General features: G+C 42.6%; 1 protein-coding gene across 1 annotated transcript in view; it reads right to left on the reverse strand.

The window, feature by feature from the left end:
• Window positions 1-8,341: 8,341 nt before the first annotated feature.
• The window catches only part of kcnb2 (potassium voltage-gated channel subfamily B member 2), a 242,961-nt gene continuing 231,290 nt past the window's right edge, over window positions 8,342-20,012 (reverse strand). Inside the window, exon 2 of the mRNA XM_033019304.1 lies at window positions 8,342-12,913. Within this exon, the coding sequence (XP_032875195.1) occupies window positions 10,853-12,913 (2,061 nt within the window). The 3' untranslated portion in view covers window positions 8,342-10,852. The remainder of the gene's footprint in view (window positions 12,914-20,012) is intronic.

Below are 20,012 nucleotides of genomic sequence, written 5' to 3' on the forward strand. Positions count from 1 at the left end.
ATCATCAAGAACTTTCCTCCCATCATAGGATCAGAAATAGGATTGTTTGCAGATGACTGCACAATGTTCAATTCCTTCACATCTGAACGGGAGGTGACGGAGCCTACGTGTACATGCAGTGATACATAGACAGCATTCTGGTGTAGTTGGCATGTAATATTTGTGTCAGAGAGGTGCAGCCGATGTCCTCCGCTCATTAATAGCTAATGGCATTAGCTGTGGTCTTGATACCTAATGTCAGTAAACGTCTTCTGTACCAACTCCAAAGTTTCTAATTTCTTCCTGTAATGGAACTATACACAATACTCCAAATGCAGCCTAACCAAAGTCCTTTAAAGCTAAAATATGACTTCCTGATTCTTATACTCAATGCCCTGACCGATGAGGTGGACAAAACATGCATCTTCTTTATAACTGTATCTACTTGAGTTGCAACTTTCAGGAAGCAATTGACTTGTAGCCCAAACTCCCTCTGTTCATTAATGCTGTCCATGAACTGCATACTTTCCAATTACATTCGACCTAAAGTGCAACACCTCACACTTGTTCAGATTAAACCCCATCTGCCATCTCTTGTCTGTTTGTGCAGTTGGAACATAGAACATGGTACAGCACGGGAACAGGCCCTGCGGCCCACAGTGTCTGTGTCGAACATGATGCTCAGACCAACTCTTATCTCACCTCTTATGATAAGACCCTTAATCTGATCTCCAGAATTCCCATATATCTGGGCCCCATCTCACTTACACCACTTCTGGTGTAGATCTCACTTACACCACTTCTGAATTTCCCCATTGCGTCAGGCATTCTGATTCTACAACTACAGGTTATAAAATAAAACTAAGTGTGGAAAGGAAAGGTTTTGCCTAAATATCTTTCCTATTTCTCTTGGAGCAGTTTAACTGAAATATAAAGAACATGACCATACAAACATAGAGTTTGATGTGTTAGTTGTTGGAATTTGATTGTTTCGTAAGTCATGAAATGAAACAAGAAAACAGCTATTCGTTTCTTGCATAAAAACAGAAGACCTTTAACTTGTAGCACAGCTACAATTGAATATGAATATGTTTGAGTTCATACAGTGTACAAAAGAGGCAGTATGTAGTTAATCTCTATACACATTTATTTGATATCTTGGTTTGCTAAAAGACTGTATTGGAGAACAATAATGTTAATCTTTACATACATTTGACTTAAATTAAACAAGTATTCTGATGTCACGTAGATTTTATAGACAGCTACATGCACATAAATATGTTGATTTGTACAGAAACACTTTGTAGTTCAGCATAATCTAGTAGTGCAAAAGTACACAGAATTTTTAGCAAGTTGAAATGAAAGATTATTGAAGACATCCATATGAATTGATTGGGAAGAAGTATGATTTGATGACAGAATGCTGGTAAAAGCAAAATAAGCTCACAAAATCTTGTCTTAAGAGAAATAATCCTGTAACAAGCTGGAGTATAACAAATCCTAATGAACTCTGGTGAACCAAACATTTTGTGATATATTTGGTAAGAATCTATTTTAAATGGGACCAATAAGATTTTGTCTCAATTGAACCATTGATCAATCGGCTAACCCTTTCCACTAAACCAAAAAAAGGTCATATACTATTTATTTTAATTCAAAAGCCAAATGATCAAAATCTCAGTTGCTGCCTTGTTCTTGTGCCTAATTCTACTTTATATCCTTCACAAATAATGACTTTATCATAAGATGTAATCTTAATCCTGTGGAGAAAACATTTTGCTTTGAATGGTTAGGGTGAGGAATTTCCCTTTTGTTATTGAAACCAAACATGTGAGAGTACTGGTCAGATGTTGTATTCATTTTCGTACAATTGATTCCATGTGGAAGCACATTTGTAAAGATGAATCCAAACAATTGCCACAACAAGTCACATTTAATGTTAGCAACCAAATATGAATTAATATCTCCACTTTACTGACAATATTATTTCTTGTGTATGATCAATAAAGGGCTCCTTCCCTTTCTTGTAAAGTTAGGTATTTAGGCAACTGGATTGAAATATTCATTGATTTTTGTAAACACTTTTATCTTGAAAGATGGAACTGTTAGTTAATGTATAATTTATATAAATAAAATGGCATTAAAAACAATGTGGACATTGGAGATTTTATTTACTGATCAATGAAAATGAAATCCAAACTGAAACCAAACGTATCTCATCCGATTCTGCTTTCTGATAAACATGTTAAGTTTAGAGATGGTTGAGAAACACCAGCTGTGTATTAGTTATGCATTTCATTCATAGAATGCCAAACAATTGGGGCATTATAATCACCGAACAAATGAAATGAAATCAAATTTTATTCCAAAATTTATTTTGTTAGTGCCAATGAAATAAAGTTAACCAAACATCGACATACGCAGTCCTAATTATAGTGTTTTTAAACCCTTCTCCAAGGCTGCCGACTGTCCTTTTCCGATGGAGTGATTGACTGCAGACATTTAAACACTTTGTTCAATGAATGTCATTATAAATAAATTGTTTCTCCACATTAGCAATTATTATTAATAAAACATTGAACTAAATTGCTAAAATCACCTATTAAAGGAAATGTATGTTGTCTTATAGATGAACATCATTATTCCCAACACATAATCAGCTAATAACTGAGTTATGAACAAGAGATGTAATATCGTAACTAAGATGTGCACTGATATTGCTATAGCAAAACAATAGAACTATTAATTTTACTCATCAGAAAACTTCATAACAGCATGTAGCCACGTTGTATATCTGGTGAACTAAATCTGACTGTTCCTAAGTGATTTTGGATTTTATTCACTGTCATGTTGATGCATATCATTTATTGGCTTGATACTGCTAAGCAAAATCATTTTACTAGTTAATATTAATTTACACCTTGTACATTCAAAATCTATTTAATGTCAATGCCCATGTGAAGACAAACTTCTGGTAAGCTGGGAGGTCGTAAAAGCTAGATAAAGTATCAGCCAGAGTGTGTCTCTAGACCACTGTCAGCTGAACACCATACTGCCTTCTTAGAAAGTTATTTTAAAGTGGCAAAGTGCAAAAAAAAACCTCTACTTCTATTACTCAGGAAGAGGAATAATGTAATTAATAGCCCTGAAACTATAGCACTCTTTAACCATCCCAACCTGTTGAAACTAGCTAGACAACCAGTTAAGATAGTTAGGACAACAATGGTCCAATGCCTTCCCTAGTTAATGCAAACACTTTTTAACCTGGTCTTTTCAGAGGGCAAGTAGGGCATTTGCAGAAAAGAGGTGGGTGTGCTGATGTAAGTTTTCATAGCAGAATATAAGGGACAACTTTTTCACTCAGAGGGTGGTAAGTATATGGAACAAGCTGCTACAGGAGAAAGTTAAGGCAGGTACTATAACAGCATTTAAAAGACACTTGGACAGGTACATAGAGAGGAAAGGTTTAGAGGGATATGGACTACAAGGGACTAGCTTAGATGCGACATCTTGGTCGGCATGGATGGGTTGGGCCGAGGCCATGAATCCATGCTATGAGACTCTATGACTCTCTCTATGACCTGACAATACCAACTGGTGTTGACATGAGTGATGCCAGAGGAATTGTGAAAAGGCATATATTTTAAATCCGGATTTGTTTTGAGGCCCAGGATTAGGAGCACGCTTCCGATACCAACATTGCAATATCAACCTAGACTCCAGCCCAAGGGCATATGCCATGTTGGGAGAGTGCTGCTTTATGGTTGGGAAATCGAGTGTTTCCTTAAAGACCTCTGCAGTGCAATTTTGCCTCATAATTCTCGGCATTTGGGAACTATGGATTCTGATTTTCTACTCCGCAATGCTTGTGGACACGCATTTGCAGACGATTAGCCATTCTGGAAAAAAAGTTAGCTCTGTAAGGTTTTGAACATGCTGTACAATAGGCTTTGCCTGCACTGCCAAATTGAACCACAGAGATGCAGCTATTGTCATGTGTTCAAATGGCATGGAGGATGCAGCAAAAGACGAGACCCTTTCCACTATCCTTCATCTACTCTATACAAAGGACTCATCGGGGTGGGAGATTGCAACCTTCACGTGGACCGCCCTGTTTCAACGAACGCAATCAACCTGGCGTGCACAATCAAATAAGATCAAATAGAACAAGTTGTCCTACAACTTTAGGCTGTGCACGCCATACGCAAGAAGAAGAAAGGACTCATCGTCTACATGCCGTCTTGTTATTCATTTAGGAGTTACTAGTTGGAGTAAGTGATGGGTTATTCATTTATAGAAGTTTTTATAATCTGTTAGTAAGTGAGTATCTGTGGGCTGTGAGCTTCAACAGAATATTCTTGTTTCCAGCCATGAGTTTGCTGCAGACATTTGATGTGCAGAAGATGTGCAGAAACATAAGGATGGTGAGAAGAGAGCACATGCAGCAGCGCAAACACACCAGACAATGATGAAGGAATGGTGATGCAAGAAACTGCAGAAGCTGGAATCTGGAGTAAAACACAAAGTGTGAAGGAACTCATTGGGTCAGGCAGCATCTGTAGAGGTTATGGACATGACGTTTTGGGTCATGAGCATTCTTCAGGCATGAGTGGGGCCAGAGAAATTGTGGGAAGGCAAGTACTGTTCATTTTCTGGGGATTCTCTGTGGCCCAGGAATAGGAACATGCTTCCAAGACTGACATTGAGATTTCAACCTGGACTCCTTCAGATGAAGAAATGGTGATATTTTCCCAAATGAGGAAAGTATGCAACTCGAAGGGGAACCTGAAGGTTGTGCTTTCCTCACGCGCTTGGTGCTCTTGTCCTTCTTAGTGGTAGAAGTTGCAAATTTGGAAGGTGCTGTCAGAGTAGCCATGCTGAGAACCTGCAATACATTTTGTAGATGGTTCTCACTGCAGCCCTGTGTGCTAGCGGCTGAGAGAATAAATGTTCGGGTAATGGAGGGGGTATCAATCAAGCAGACTGCTTGGGCATGGATATCACTTCTTGAGAGTTATTGCAGATCCAGACAAGGGGAGAATATTTCATTATGCGCTTGCCTTGTGTCATGTAGATGGCAGAAAGGCATTGCAGTGTCAGGAGTTGAGACATTCACCACTGCATATCCTGCAGTTGTGAACAGTGTTTATATAGCTGGTCCAGTTAAGTCACTGGTCAATAATAATTCCCTGGATTTTTATGGAAGTGACTTAATAGTGGTGATACCAATGAATATCAAAAGTGGGTGATCCATCTCTCTTTTGTTGGAGACAGTCATTGCCTGGGTGGCTAGGGCCACAAATGTTACTTCTGACTTATCAGCCAATGCACAAATGAGTTCTCAATTGCAGTTCCTCAGTATTACAGTTGGGATGTCATCTGGTTCTACTGTCTTTGCTTTACATAGTGCTACCCCAATTTCTTGGAATGAATGGTTGATTTGGCTGAAGTCTAGCCTTTGTGATTGTGAGGATCTCAGTAGAAAGCTGCGATGGATCATTCCCTCAATAATCCTGAATGGATAACAGTTGCAATATTTCAATGAGAAGGACAAGCTGGGAACAACACCAGGTCCTGCTAATCCTAAAAGATGGGGATTTTCATGGAGCCACCTCCCATATATTTACCATAGCTGTTTATTTTTCCAACAATTAGGTGCAACAAGACTGCAGTTCTTTGATCTAGTCTACTGATTAAGGAATTGCGTAGGTTTGTCCGTTGCATGATGTTTTTTGCTGTTTAGCATACGTGTAGTCCCATGTTGCAACTTCACCAACATGGTATCTCATCTTCAGGAGGACCTGGTGTTGTTCCCAGCTTGTCCTTCTCATTGAGCCTTGGTTGATTCTCTGGATTGATTATAATGATAGAGAAAAGGAAATTGAACACCACAAGGTTATAGATTGTGTACGTTTTGCTGCTGCTCTTGGCCTGCAAGACAACAAAGGGGTACTAAGATCTGTTCTGAATCTCTCATTTAACACAATTGCAGTTCCATGTAAAATGATACAGGGTGATCTCATTGTGAGGATGGGTCTCTTTGTCCACACTGACTGGTGGTTACTTCTACCAAAGTTGTCATAGATAGATGCGTCAGCAACAGTTAGGATGGTGAGGTTTTGCGGAGCAGGTCTTTAGATCTATTTACATCTTCTTCATCGAGCCTCAACACCTTGGTTCTTGGTTGGAGCTGTGGAGCAGATGATGGAGCGACAGGAGGCAGAGTAAGAAGAGGACAGGAGACAACCGTAGGTCTTGTTGTTGTTTATGATAAGCCGATTAGGCTGTATTTCAATGATTAACTTCATTTCAATATGGTTTTCATCTTGCCATCTCTCTGTGGCTGTCATCGCAGAGTGATAGATGGACTGACTGCAGCATGATGATGAACAATAGCAGTCTGGGCTTGTTGGCTAACATGACATTTATCATTCTGAGAGAACAGTTGATTTGTACTTCAAAAAGGTATTTCCTCCTCCATTTCATGTTGCTTCAGTAATCCTTTTCAAATAATAGATGGCTGGAGTATCAAATAACTTTGCCATCTGAAGCCATGCCAGTGCTACTTTTTCCTGCAAGGGAGAGGTGTGCTAATGACTGCTGCACAGCATGTTTGGTGACATTCTTATCATGATTGAATAGCTTGCAGTGTGCAAACTGTGAAAGGTGGGTGTGATTCATGGAGTAATAGCGTGTAAGTGTGCTTGACCATGTAGGTTGTTTTTCACGAGGCATCCTCACACTGTTGCTTTTACCAGAGGACTTTAACTGGAGATTTACCAAGTCTCAATGTGTAAAAAAAAAAACATTTCCTCCTCAGTATTTCATCTGATATGGCGCCCAGTGCCTCCAGTTGTCTGTGCTCAGCAATGGCTTCCAGTCAACTGTTAAAGACCCCAGGAATTACTTTTGTGACCAGTTCCAGCCATGTTAGAGGTGCAGGGGTTAGCTCAAACCTACATGAGCCACCAATGAGCCACTAATGACATTTGGCCTTGTTATGATTTTGTTGTGGCAATAATCAGAACAGTTAACACTGTCTGCTTTCTGGATTCATCAGTGTGCATTAACTGCATTAAAACGGCTCAGGTTAATCACATATTGCATGGCATATTTCCTCGTTTCGTCCAGTTTTTAACTCAAAGGTGCTTTCACATATTATATTTGGTTCTCTCTCACGCTGAAAACTTGATCAAATGGAGGACTGTTGGATGAACAGGTCCCAGCTTTAAAGAGGTATAGGGCAGGGAAGTCTGGACATCCCAATTGCATTGGTGGAGGTGGTAGGCAATGGTTGTGGAATCCTAGGAACATAGGAAGATATGTTGAGGTATTGAGAGGTGGTTGGAGATATTAATGGTGGTTAGGGACAAAGAAGATTTTGGTGACAGGAGATGGAGGGTGGTGGTGGAGCTGTACTTGGATTAATATCTCTCAGGGATCTGTTGTGAGGAATGGACTGTTTCCAGACTGCCATGGCAGACTGCTTAAAGAACTCCGCTAAGAGTTTATCCTACACAATATACAGGTTACCTTACTTTACCTTAAATTGTCCTTTAATATGTTACAGATATGCCATGGGTCTGTGATGTTACTGTATATATGGATAATAATTGTAAAATGAGAGTGTAATTTCTTCAAGATTAAAGGAATATTTGCTAGAGATTACATATATGATAGTGTTTGAAAAATACATTTCAATTTTTCCTGATTGGTGTTTTTCATGATGATATCATCAGCTTTCCATTATTAACATTTTCTATTTACCTCACTAATTTTTGAATAACGGCATGAGTATCTGAATAGAAGCTAACATTTGCCTGTCTTTAAAATGATCCTGGTAGATTAAAAGAAACACCGACAAAATCCCACCATTTTCATTCAAAATCTTTATTCTCTCGAGAATGATATATGAGACGTTAGCTTCTTTCCCAGTCACTTTTCCTTTACATGTGATATCCTGTTGTCTAGAGCCATTCCCATTTGCAGTGCTAAGCTATCTTGATTTCATATTGAACTATTTTGCCATTAAATTGCAAAAACCCCGTTTAATTTCAAGATATGTTTTTGTTATTTGCAGAACAAGGGGTCACAGTTTAAGGATAAGGGGGAAATCTTTTAGCACCGAGATGAGGAAAACATTTTTCACACAGAGAGTGGTGAATCTCTGTAATTCTCTGCCACAGAAGGTAGTTGAGGCCAGTTCATTGGCTATATTTAAGAGGGAGTTAGATGTGGCCCTTGTGGCTAAAGGGATCAGGGGGTATGGAGAGAAGGCAGGTACAGGATACTGAGTTGGATGATCAGCCATGATCATATTGAATGGCGGTGCAGGCTCGAAGGGCCGAATGGCCTACTCCTGCACCTATTTTCTATGTTTCTATGTTTCTATAGCACTCAAGCCTTCACAGCAATCTGCTTGGCATAGCCAGCATCAAGATGGTGTCAAATGTAAAGATTTATTTTGGATCCTATAAAATATATTTTGCCATGTTGTTTAATAATAATGAAGCAAAAATGATATTATTTACTTGGTGAAAAGAAACATGATATTACTTCCACAAATAAGATATCAAACTCAAAAGACAGGTTAAACACATTCTATTATGGTCCCAATATGTTAGAACATACTTACATGTACAGAAAATCATTTAACAATTTAGATATACAATGGGATTAGTTTAGTTCATCAGAAAATCATCTTATCAATGCTCAAAATAAAACTGACCAATTAAAACTAACCTATAGATATACTTTCAGTACTTATTTGTTAATGAATTAGTACCCTGTAGTACAGAAATCATTCACAGTACACCATGAAACGATGACATTAAAGTGCAAATGGTATATGTGAAACTTTACATATTAGCAGTTATAGTATGTGTACAGCAACAAGAAAACAATCTGTGGGGAAGTTTACTCTGCGCATTATATGTAAAAACAAATTGCAAACTTTAGTATTATGAACAGCTTTACAGCTTTGTTACACATATGGCAGAGAGGAAATTTCTCCCTTTAATGAGAATTAATGACCATATATCAGGAATCTCAAGAATAAACTGTCAGATGGTTCCTTTGGAAATTTTCCACATGTCGGTAGTTTGAATTCTGATCAGTCATTAATTTTGAGGAATTGCAAATATGTTAAATTATTTATCTAGTGATGGATAAGAATGTACATAAACCAACACGTAACATTAAAACGGGAGTCAGCTAGGTTTAGAAGGGCAACGTAGCATGATCATTCCCTTGAAAACTGTTAATGGTAGTCTCGGGATCTCCAAAGTACACAAATATATTATTTGAATAACCCATAAAAATAGAATTCTGACAAGAAAAATACAGTTTATCCATTTATAATGACTATTTGGCAAGTATTAATATAAGATAAATTTGTGAGAGTCCAATGCTGCACATTTTGATTCCTGGTCATTAAATCTTCCCCATTCTTTCAAAACTAAGATTTAACAAAAATATAGTAACTAACAGATTTGTGCAAATCTTAACTTAATATTTTTATTACAAATAAATATCGCCCAAGTAAAATAGTTTCTGCCCCATTTTTAATGAACATTTACACAATCAGAATAGAATGAAATCATGTTCTGGAATTTCCTCCATGAATATAAAAGGGTAATTACCGGTAAGTCCAAAGTGATCGCATGCTCCCCCATCAGACCAAACTGTAAATGATCCTAAGTGTTGACTGAAGCTAATTAAGCCCAAATGTAAATTTTCAAAAATTCAACACAGTCAACCATTCTAACCTAATATATAGTTTAGAACCATTATGGTCTTGTGACATGGGCGTGGATGATATATTGTAAAAAGAGGAAGAGATTTTCCCCCTTGGACACTCCATAGCAAGCAGCAATTAGTTCTCTGTCGGTTTCTTAGCAGAATATGAAATATTTTGAACTATACTCTCCTTGCAGAGAAAATGAGTCATCCTTCACATTTTCATAAAGGTGTATTAAATCTGTAGTGGTTGGGCATGTCCAAGAATGTCCAATGGTTTTGCTCGATTCATGTGACCATTGGTGCGTGCATATTTGAGAATCTGGCCATTTTGTGGTGAATCATCTTACCCCTGAACTGGAGGAAACTTACTTCCTTGGCGCTGGGCACACAAGCAGATTTATAGAGGAAAACTTGCTGAAGGATGTGGGTTTCAGTAGATTCATTTAAAAGATTGCAGACTCTTTGATGTATTGGATTTGTAAGCATCGGCTATTTGTTAAAAGTGACCTTTTTTGCTATTCATTTTATTTGTACCCAGATTTCACATGTATCCAGTCACAAATCTGGAGGAAATTCCAGGTTGATATAATTGTTATTTCTCATTACTGGTTGCAACTTTGCAACAAGACTTTATAAACATCCTCCAGGTAGTGTGCCGTGAAGGGGAAACGTGTGCATCAGAATAACTTATCTGTAATTGCTTGATTTCATGAATTCTTGGCATATTCCCAACTATTTACAACAAATTATATTTTACAGGCTCTAAGCACCTCTGTTTTACATTGGTTCCTAATGCATGCATGTACAGCCTGCCCTCCCTTTGTGCAAATCCTAAAATATTCTAGTGTAATTAATTTATGGTAGCATAAAAGGATTCTAGTCTCATTAGCGAAAAGGTGATAACATCTCCAAACTATATAATACATGTGCTCCATTTGGAACTCTTAGTTTTTCCTGTTATTCTCATATTCATCATCCACAGAGATGTACTCTCTGACTGTTTGGGTCAAACAGCAGCTGGTTTAAAAGATTCATCATGCCATGCAAAAATACCTTACGCATAAATTATGCCATTTCATTTTCTTATTAGAATTCTAAAGAACCAGAAAAATTATTTTCACTTTCTCCATAGTCACATGCTGGTTTCACAAGAGGATGAATAACCTGCTTCCCCAGGTTTAACATGAATTTCTGGTGTAAACATATGATTTTCCATCTTGTATCCAGCCTGAATACTGTCTTTGCTGTCTCCTGCTACACTAGATGTGCAGTTTGGACCGGTATGTTTTGGAGTTACAGCGCCCACTACAGACACATCTTCAATGTGGTTTTCATTGTGGCTGTGCTTATCATGCTCTGCAGAAGAGTAGTTCTGTCTACATTCCTGCTGATTATAAAGCTGAGTCTTTTCTTCCACCAGTAATTCTTCATCTTCACCACTGTCTATGTCAATGCAACTCTTTTTCCCTGTTGTTTGGAATGCAAAAAGTCTTTGTTTACCCAATACTTGTGGTGATCCTTGACTAGACATCTGGTGGAAAGATGCCATATCAGTAATCATAGGGAGACTGTCATCCTGGGGAGTGTGTTCTTCCAGCAGAATTATGCTAATATGTTTAGGTGCAGATACTGATACGTCCGTCACTATCACAGGCGGTGGTGTTTGAGGAGCGTCACTTTTAATTTCTATAAAATTAACTTTAAGTGATCTAGATTTCAAAGGGTTCCTGCCCTTCAGTGAGCTCTTTGGACTTTCCACTGTGTTGTTTAAGGTGGAGGATACTGGCTGCTCGAAGCAAAAACTTTTGTTGTCTTCACCAGAACTATCTTTGAATTTGGAGTTTTCGCCAGTCTGATACTCACTGAGAGGACCAGTGGCAGAAATCCAGCTCCGATGAGCTTGTTCAGGTAATTTTGAAGGGTGTGGAAACCTATCAGCTTCAGTGAAGTCAGCGGTACAACTAGCAAAGCTATCAATGCTAGATATGCTCCTCATGTCCATAATTGGTTCTGTGGGAGCAGTGAGCAATGGGTCAGTTGAGCTAGGAACCACTTCCATTTCAAGTTCTTCTTCACGTGCAGGAGATTGAATAGATTGTTCTGGCTTGTCATTGGTAAGATTTGGCTGAGATTGTGTCTTTGTCATTTGATTGTATATTTGTTCCAGCTTTTGAGCATTCAGATGTTGTGGGCTGGGGGTGGGGTTATTCAACCGCTCACTTGATGTATGCTGGCTTAGTTCCTGGTATTTAGACTCATAAGATTTATTGGAGCTAGTTTCAGACATCGCCCACTTCCAGTTGCTTGGTGAAAGATGATTGTCCACGTGTTTTTCTTGTTTAATCAAACTATCAACCCCTTTATCAACCACAACATCCATGAGTTCCATGTTGCGAGCAAATGCATCTTTCAAGTTCATGGAAATAATACTTCCATTTCTTTTGGCTCTCTCAAGGGCTTCTCTTCTCTTAATTGCTTTCTCTTGCCTTTTCTGTTCTTTGTAAAACTCTGAGAAATTGTTTACGATGATTGGTATGGGCAGAGCTATTACCAACACTCCAGCAATGCAACAAAGTCCTCCAACTATTTTGCCTAATAGTGTTTTGGGATAAATGTCCCCATATCCCACTGTTGTCATAGTGATAGTCGCCCACCAGAAAGATGCAGGAATACTTGTAAACTTTGTTGCGTCTTCATCTTTTTCAGCAAAAAACACCAAGCTTGAAAATATCATAATGCCCATTGCCAAAAACAATATGAGCAAACCTAATTCATTATAGCTCCGTCGGAGAGTAAATCCCAGTGACTGTAGTCCTGTTGAATGTCGGGCTAGTTTAAGAATTCTCAGTATCCTCATAATACGGAATATTTGAACAACTCGTCTAACATTTTGGAATTGGAGCACACTCTTGTTTGACTCTGTGAGAAAAATAGTGATATAATATGGCAAGATGGCCAAAAGATCAATTACATTCAATGGGCCTTTAAAAAATTTCCATTTATTTGGCGATGATAAGAAACGTAAAAGGTACTCCATAGTGAACCATGCGATGCAGACTGCTTCAACGTGGGCAAGTTGTGGATTGTCATTGGCGTGTCCAAACTCATCCGTGCCCTGAAGTTCAGGAAGAGTGTTGAGAGACAAGGCAATAGTTGACAACACAATGAACAAGATGGATATGATGGCCAAAATCTGCAAGATACAAAAGCACATAGAGAATTATTTAGTAAAACTCACTAATATATTTAATGGCTAGATTGATTTTAACCTTCTTACAGGAAATGATGCTGAATTTTTGCAGCATAATGCATGGAAGCTTTTAAAAACATAAATCAATCACAGTATAATTTGAGATAACATGGATTTCCAAAAAACTGGAAAACAGCTGTTTAAAACAGTCTGAAGATGTCACCAATCCATGTTCTCATGCTAACACAGTTACTCCAGCACTTTGTGTCTTTTGTTTGTAATCCAGCATTCCTTGTTTCGACAATTTTAACATTTTATCTTTAAATTTTAACAATGACACGGATACACACGGAGTAATTTATTAATAATGTAAAAGAGTAAATCTAGAAATTAAATGTCTCTGCTTTATATGCACATATTGTGAAGTCACGGAATTAATGATCAAGGCTGCACTAATGAGCAGGCTTCACTAACGAATGGAATACTGTCAGGAACATTCCTCGTCAGGAGTGCACATTTGTGAAATGGGTCCCACAATTTTACCTTCAAAGACGACAAATACTGGTGTTAACTGAAACACATTGTTATTGACTGGAATAATTTGTCAAGAACCAGGAAAGATGAAAGGTGCCCGTTATTATATTTCGCAGAATTTTTCAGCAGGCAGTTACATTTGACACCACAACAGCACTTCACCGATAAAGTAATAAATGAATGATCACTTAATGGTAGAATGCAACTGCTTTATTTTATTTTTCTCTTGAAAAAGACTTGTGTATTTCAAATTACATTAGTAATGGAGAATGTGATGGTGGATGACAGTTGCACTGAAGGCAAATAGGGTGTTTGTTTCAGATGTACAGTATGTTGCATACTTGTAAATAAAAGTTTAAACCTCCTGAACAATGAGCAAACACATTCAGAATAGTACATTGTAGTAAAGCTCCCATTGTTACACAAATTAAAAAATGTCTTCAACTCTCTCCATGTCATGGCCAGACACTAATGAGACTCATCAATACCATCAATGTTATTAATATAGATTTTTCCCTGGGATTATTAAAATAATTATTTGTGATAAATGGTGGAAATATAAAAGGCATTATGAGAGATGAGGGACTACCTTTATTCTTGCTGCTCTAAAATGGTACACATAAAGCAACCTTATATTTGCTTTACACTCTCCTGGAAGAACCTCCTGCAAGGCGAAACCAGGAGGCAGCTCGAATGTCGGCGAAACATCACTCCCTGACGAGCTCAATGCGTTTTACGCACGCTTTGATAGGGAGAATACTGATGTGCCTTCCCGAGCCCCCATTTGCTGTGATGGTATTTCAGTCTCAGTCACAGAGGCAGACGTCAGGAAATCCTTCAGAGGGGTGAACCCCCGAAAAGCACCTGGACCTGATGGTATACCCGGTCGTGTTCTAAAAACCTGTGCGGACCAACTGGCTGGAGTTTTTACGGATATTTTCAACCTGTCACTACTGAGGTCTGAGGTTCCCACCCGCTTCAAAAGGGCATCAATTATACCAGTGCCCAAGAAGAATAAGGTGACGTGCCTCAATGACTACCGACCTGTGGCAGTAACGCCTGTGGTGATGAAGTGCTTCGAGAGGTTGATCATGGCGAAAATCAACTCCTACCTCGACAAAAACCTGGACCCACTGCAGTTTGCTTACCGCCACAACAGATCAATGGTGGATGCGATCTCGCTGGCCCTTCACTCCACTTTGGACCACTTGGACAACAAAAACTCATATGTCAGGCTGTTATTCATTGATTACAGCTCAGCATTTAATACTATCATCCCCTCCAAGCTGGTTACCAAACTCGCAGAACTGGGTCTCTGCGCATCCCTCTGCAATTGGATCCTCGACTTCCTCATCCACAGACCACAGTCTGTTCGTATTGGTGGAAATGTGTCAGACTCGATAACAATCAGCACGGGAGCACCTCAAGGCTGCGTGCTCAGCCCCCTGCTGTACTCACTCTATACTCATGACTGCGTAGCCGGTCATAGTGCGAAATCCATCATCAAGTTCGCTGACGACACCACTGTTGTGGGACGTATCACTGATGGGGATGAGTCCGAGTATAGAAGAGAGATTGAGCAACTGTCCATATGGTGCCAGCACAATAACCTGGCCCTCAACACTAGCAAAACCAAGGAACTGATTGTGGACTTTGGAAGGAGTAGGATGGAGACCCACAGTCCCGTTTATATCAACGGGTCAATGGTTGAAAGGGTCAAGAGCTTCAAATTCCTGGGCGTGCACATCTCTGAAGATCTTTCCTGGTTCGAGAACACTGATGCAATTATCAAGAAAGCACATCAGCGCCTCTACTTCCTGAGAAGATTACGGAGAGTCGGTTTGTCAAGGAGGACTCTCTCTAACTTCTACAGGTGCACAGTAGAGAGCATGCTGACCGGTTGCATCGTGGCTTAGTTCGGCAACTTGAGCGCCCTGGAGAGGAAGAGACTACAAAAAGTAGTAAACACTGCCCAGTCCATCATCGGCTCTGACCTTCCTTGCATCGAGGGGCTTTTCTCCGGGTGCTCCAGTATCCTCCCACACTCCAAAGACATACAGGTTCGTAGGTTAATGGCTTCAGTAAGATTGTAAATTGTCCCTAGTGTGTCGGATAGTGTTGGTGTACAGGGTGATCGCTGATCTGCATGGACCTGGTGGGCTGAAGGGCCTGTTTCCACACAGTATCTCTAAAGTCTAAAGGCATGACTTGTCTTGAAGTCTAGATTTCAGAAGTTTGCCAGACTCACCGAGGCTTTGCTGACCAGTGCACACTACGACCATTACTCAGAAAGGAAGCATGCAAATGTTTTGGCCCAAACAGTGGAGACTACTCCTGCTTATGTGCCTTTGCAGAGCAAGTACTCCTATACTGGCTGGAAATGTCCTTTCCGCACACCAGCCATCCTTGTGAATTCCACGTGAGATTCTCTGTTGGAACCTGTAGACTGTTGATATTCAACTAACTTCACAACTGTTAAACAGCAGGCAGAGCAAAGAAATTGTCACCTTTTTATACAAAGCTGTATGGTATAGGTTCACAATACCTAGAATGGTAATTGACTGTGCCATCAAATCTCTCTCCACAAAAACTTTACATTGTATTTCTAACTGGTTTTAATGTGATACGAGCAATTAAAATGCTCTTTAAGTAGGGTTTTGCTAATATTCTTAGAAAATGCCATTAAATATTAAGTTTGTGGTGGAAAATAAATACTATGGCAACTGACAGAGAATGTACTTCCCTTCCTTTAAAGCATTGAAAAGCTTTTACAATATTCTCTTACCACTTATCAGTACAAAATTGTGTTAATGCTTCTTGTCTGCCCTGTTACCGCAATTACTGAGTTATTTCAACAATAAATATTAAATAAAAATAGAAAATGTGATGCATGTGCTAGTTTTAAAGGAATAAGTGGGTTCAAGGATTGAACCCTCCTGAAATTAAGATTTACATGGCCAAATCATTAGCTTACCTTTCTCTTTATTATTTATTGATCTGTGTCCTCCAACTATACTTTGCTTTACTTCAGCTTGTAGCTATCATGACTTTTTCTTCACATCAATGAGGGCGGCACAGTTGCGCAGTGGTAGAGTTATTGCCTTACAGCACTAGGGACCTCAAGAGTCAAGAGAGTTTTATTGGCATACTAGATCAAGGGGGACACGTTGGGAGTGGAGAGGGGGGGAGTGGGGAAGGGGAGAGGGGGGGAGTGGGGAAGGGGAGAGGGGGAGGGGAGACAGGTGTGGTGAAGGGAGGGTGGAGGTGGAGAGGGGGGAGAGGGAGGAGGGGAGGAGGGGGGGGGGGGAATTGGGGGGAGAGGGGGGGAAGGGAGGTGGAAGAAGAGGGGAGAGGGGGAGGGGAGGGGAGAGGGGGAGGAGAGAGGAGTGGGGGGCAAAGGGAGGGGGAGAGGGAGGAGAGTGGGAGGGGGGCTGTAGGGGGAGGGGGAGAGAGAGGTGGGGGGAGGGAGGAGAGAGGGAAGAATGGGAGAGAGCGGTGATGGGGAGAGAGGGGAAGGGAGGGGGAGGGGGGAAGGGAGGGGGAGGGAGGTGGAGGGTGGAGGGGTGGGAGGGAAAGGAGGAGGAGGGAGGGGGAGGGGTGGGGGGGAGGGGGAGAGTGGGGAAGAGAAAGAGGAGGGGAGAGAGGAGGGGGGTAGAGAGGAGAGGAGAGGGGAGGAAAGGGGGATGGAGGGGAGAGGGGGAGGGGTGGAGGAGGGGAGAGGGGGGAAGAGAGGATGGTGGAGAGAGGGAAGAGTGGGGAGATGGGATGACTGGTTGGAGGGAGGGGGAGGGAGGTGGAGGCAGCAGATGGAGGAGAGAGAGAGGAAGGGGGAGGAGGGCGGGAGAGGGTGGAGGGGAGAGAGGAGAGGGAGAGAAGGAGGGGGAGAGAGAGAGGAAGGGGGAGGAGGGCGGGAGAGGGTGGAGGGGGAGAGAGGAGGGGAAGAGAGGAGGGGGAGAGAGGCGGGGAGAGAGGGGGGTAGAGGAGGGAGGTGATGGAGGAAAGGGGGAGGGGGATGAGAGAGGAGGGGGGGAGAGAGGAGGGGGAGAGGGGAGGAAAGGGAGGGGAGAGGGGGAAGGGGGAGGTGGGAGAAGGGGGAGAGAGGAGGAGGGGGGGGAGAAGAGGAAGCGGGAGAGGAGGGGAGCCGGGCGAGCGAGCAGGCTGCGAAAAGCAGAGAGAGGCCGGGGAGAGAGAAAGAGAGCTCTAGTACAGGGCCCGACTCTAGTACAAAGCTCTTGGATTCTCTTGGGAAACCCGAGTCCAGGCGCGAGTGTACTTCGTGTTCAGCGGCTGGGCTGTGGGCGGGGCTGGGCGCTGCGCTGTGGACGCCCTCGGCTTATCGCGGGTTCTCTCGGAAAACCCTAGCCGAGGTGCAAGCGTACTTTGTGCTCAGCGGCTGGGCTGTGGGCGGGGCTGGGCGCTGCTCTGCCACCGGCCGACTGTGCGCTGGAGCAACAGAGGCATTGTGACGTCATCCAGCTCGGTCTACCGGAATATGTAAACATTTCACCGTTACCGCGTCAGGTTTTCAAGGAGATGTGAATCAAAGAAAAAGTTCAGGCAAGCAAGCAAGCAAACCCACAAGTAAACATCCAAGATCAGAGTTTTATAATAATACTAGACCGTGCAGACCCGTTGGGTCTGTTCCCTCAACGTGCGGTTGCGTGGAGGGGGGGGGGGGCAACATGTGGTGTCACACACACTAATTACCCCCCCCGCACACATGCTAACTACCCCCTTGATATTATATGAATATTATTAATTTGCTCCTTTTACCCCATAACGGCCCTATCTACTGACGCATAGCCCCCAACTCGCAGGTGCTTCTAGAGAGGGAGGGGGGGAGGGTTAGAGAGTGAGGGCAGAAAGAGAAGGAGCAGAGACAGAGAGAGAGGGGCAGAGACAGAGAGAGGGGCAAGAGGGAGAGGGGGGGGGTGGAGGGGAGAGGGGAGTGGAGGGGAGGAGAGGGAGGGTGGGAAGGGAGGGGGAGAGGTGGGGGAAGGGAGGGGGAGAGGTGGAGGGAAGGGGGGAATGGGGGGAGAGGTGGGGGGAAGGGAGGGGGAGAGGTGGGGGTAGAGAGGGTGAGAGGTGGGGGGAAGGTAGGGGGGAGCGGGTGAGAGGGGGAGAGGGGAGAGGGGTGAGAGGGGGGTATGGATGGGAGGAGCGAAGGGGTGATGGGGGAGAGAGGGGGGGAGAAGAAGGGGGGAGATGGGGGGGTGGAGAAGGGGGGTAGGAGAGGGGGGGAGGGGGGGGGGGGGGGGAGGAGAGGGGGAGTTGTTACCGAACTAAACTCACTGTGGAATGAATCCATTAACGGAGCCACTCTGCTGCTGGATTCTAAGTTGTCCCTGCCTTCCCTCTGGAAGCCCCCTCGTCCCCATCAGATGCCGAGTTCCCAGAGCCCTGGTTAAACGCGGGGGCCACTCACGGTTAAGTCTGTGAAAGCGGCCTCATCAGAGACTATGAGCAGCAGCAGGGTTCACTATGGGACGGACCATTGTGCCTATTGTAGTGGGTGGCTGCTCATTCCCTCACCGCCCTTTACCCCGCCCGCCCGTCACCTTATCTCTTCTCCCCTGAAGCAGGTCGGTCGGGCACAGTTGCCAGAAGCTGAAAATTAAATATTGCAGCAGGAAAATGGCGGCTGCGGTTCTGGCAACAGCCGGCATTCTGCTCTGTCTGGGCGGTGAGTGAGGGTGAAGGGGGAGAGGGTGAGTGGGGGCGAAAGGGGGGAGAGGAGGGGAGAGGAAGGGGAGGATGGGGGAGAGAGGTGGAGTGGGGGTTATTGGAGTGGGCGGGCGGGCGTTGGAAGCCAGCTGTGGGAAGCGTGTCGCGAGCGTACTTGGAGGTATACTGGAGGCAGGTGGGCCTGGAATGGTCGGCATGTGGGCATTGTGATGTCAGCAGCTGCTGATTTAAAGAAAACATTAAGTTTTGTGAAGGATTTTATTGAAAGGTTTCGACAAGGTCCCACATAAGAGATTAGTATACAAACTTAAAGCACACGGTATTGGGGGTTCAGTATTGATGTGGATCGAGAACTGGCTGGCAGACAGGAAGCAAAGAGTAGGAGTTAACGGGTCCTTTTCAGAATGGCAGGGAGTGACTAGTGGGGTACCGCAAGGCTCAGTGCTGGGACCCCAGCTATTTACAATATATATTAGTGATTTGGATGAGGGAATTGAATGCAACATCTCCAAGTTTGCGGATGACACGAAGCTGGGGAGCAGTGTTAGCTGTGTGGAGGATGCTAGGAGGCTGCAAGATGACTTGGATAGGCTGGGTGAGTGGGCAAATGCATGGCAGATGCAGTATAATGTGGATAAATGTGAGGTTATCCACTTTGGTGGCAAAAACAGGAAAGTAGACTATTACCTGAATGGTGGCCGATTAGGAAAAGGCGAGATGCAACGAGACCTGGGTGTCATGGTACACCAGTCATTGAAAGTAGGCATGCAGGTGCAGTAGGCAGTGAAGAAAGCGAATGGTATGTAAGCATTCATAGCAAAAGGATTTGAGTATAGGAGCAGGGAGGTTCTACTGCAGCTGTACAGGGTCTTGGTGAGACCAC

The sequence above is a fragment of the Amblyraja radiata genome, chromosome 4 (assembly GCF_010909765.2).
Source record: "Amblyraja radiata isolate CabotCenter1 chromosome 4, sAmbRad1.1.pri, whole genome shotgun sequence".
Classification (NCBI taxonomy): Eukaryota; Metazoa; Chordata; class Chondrichthyes; order Rajiformes; family Rajidae; genus Amblyraja; species Amblyraja radiata.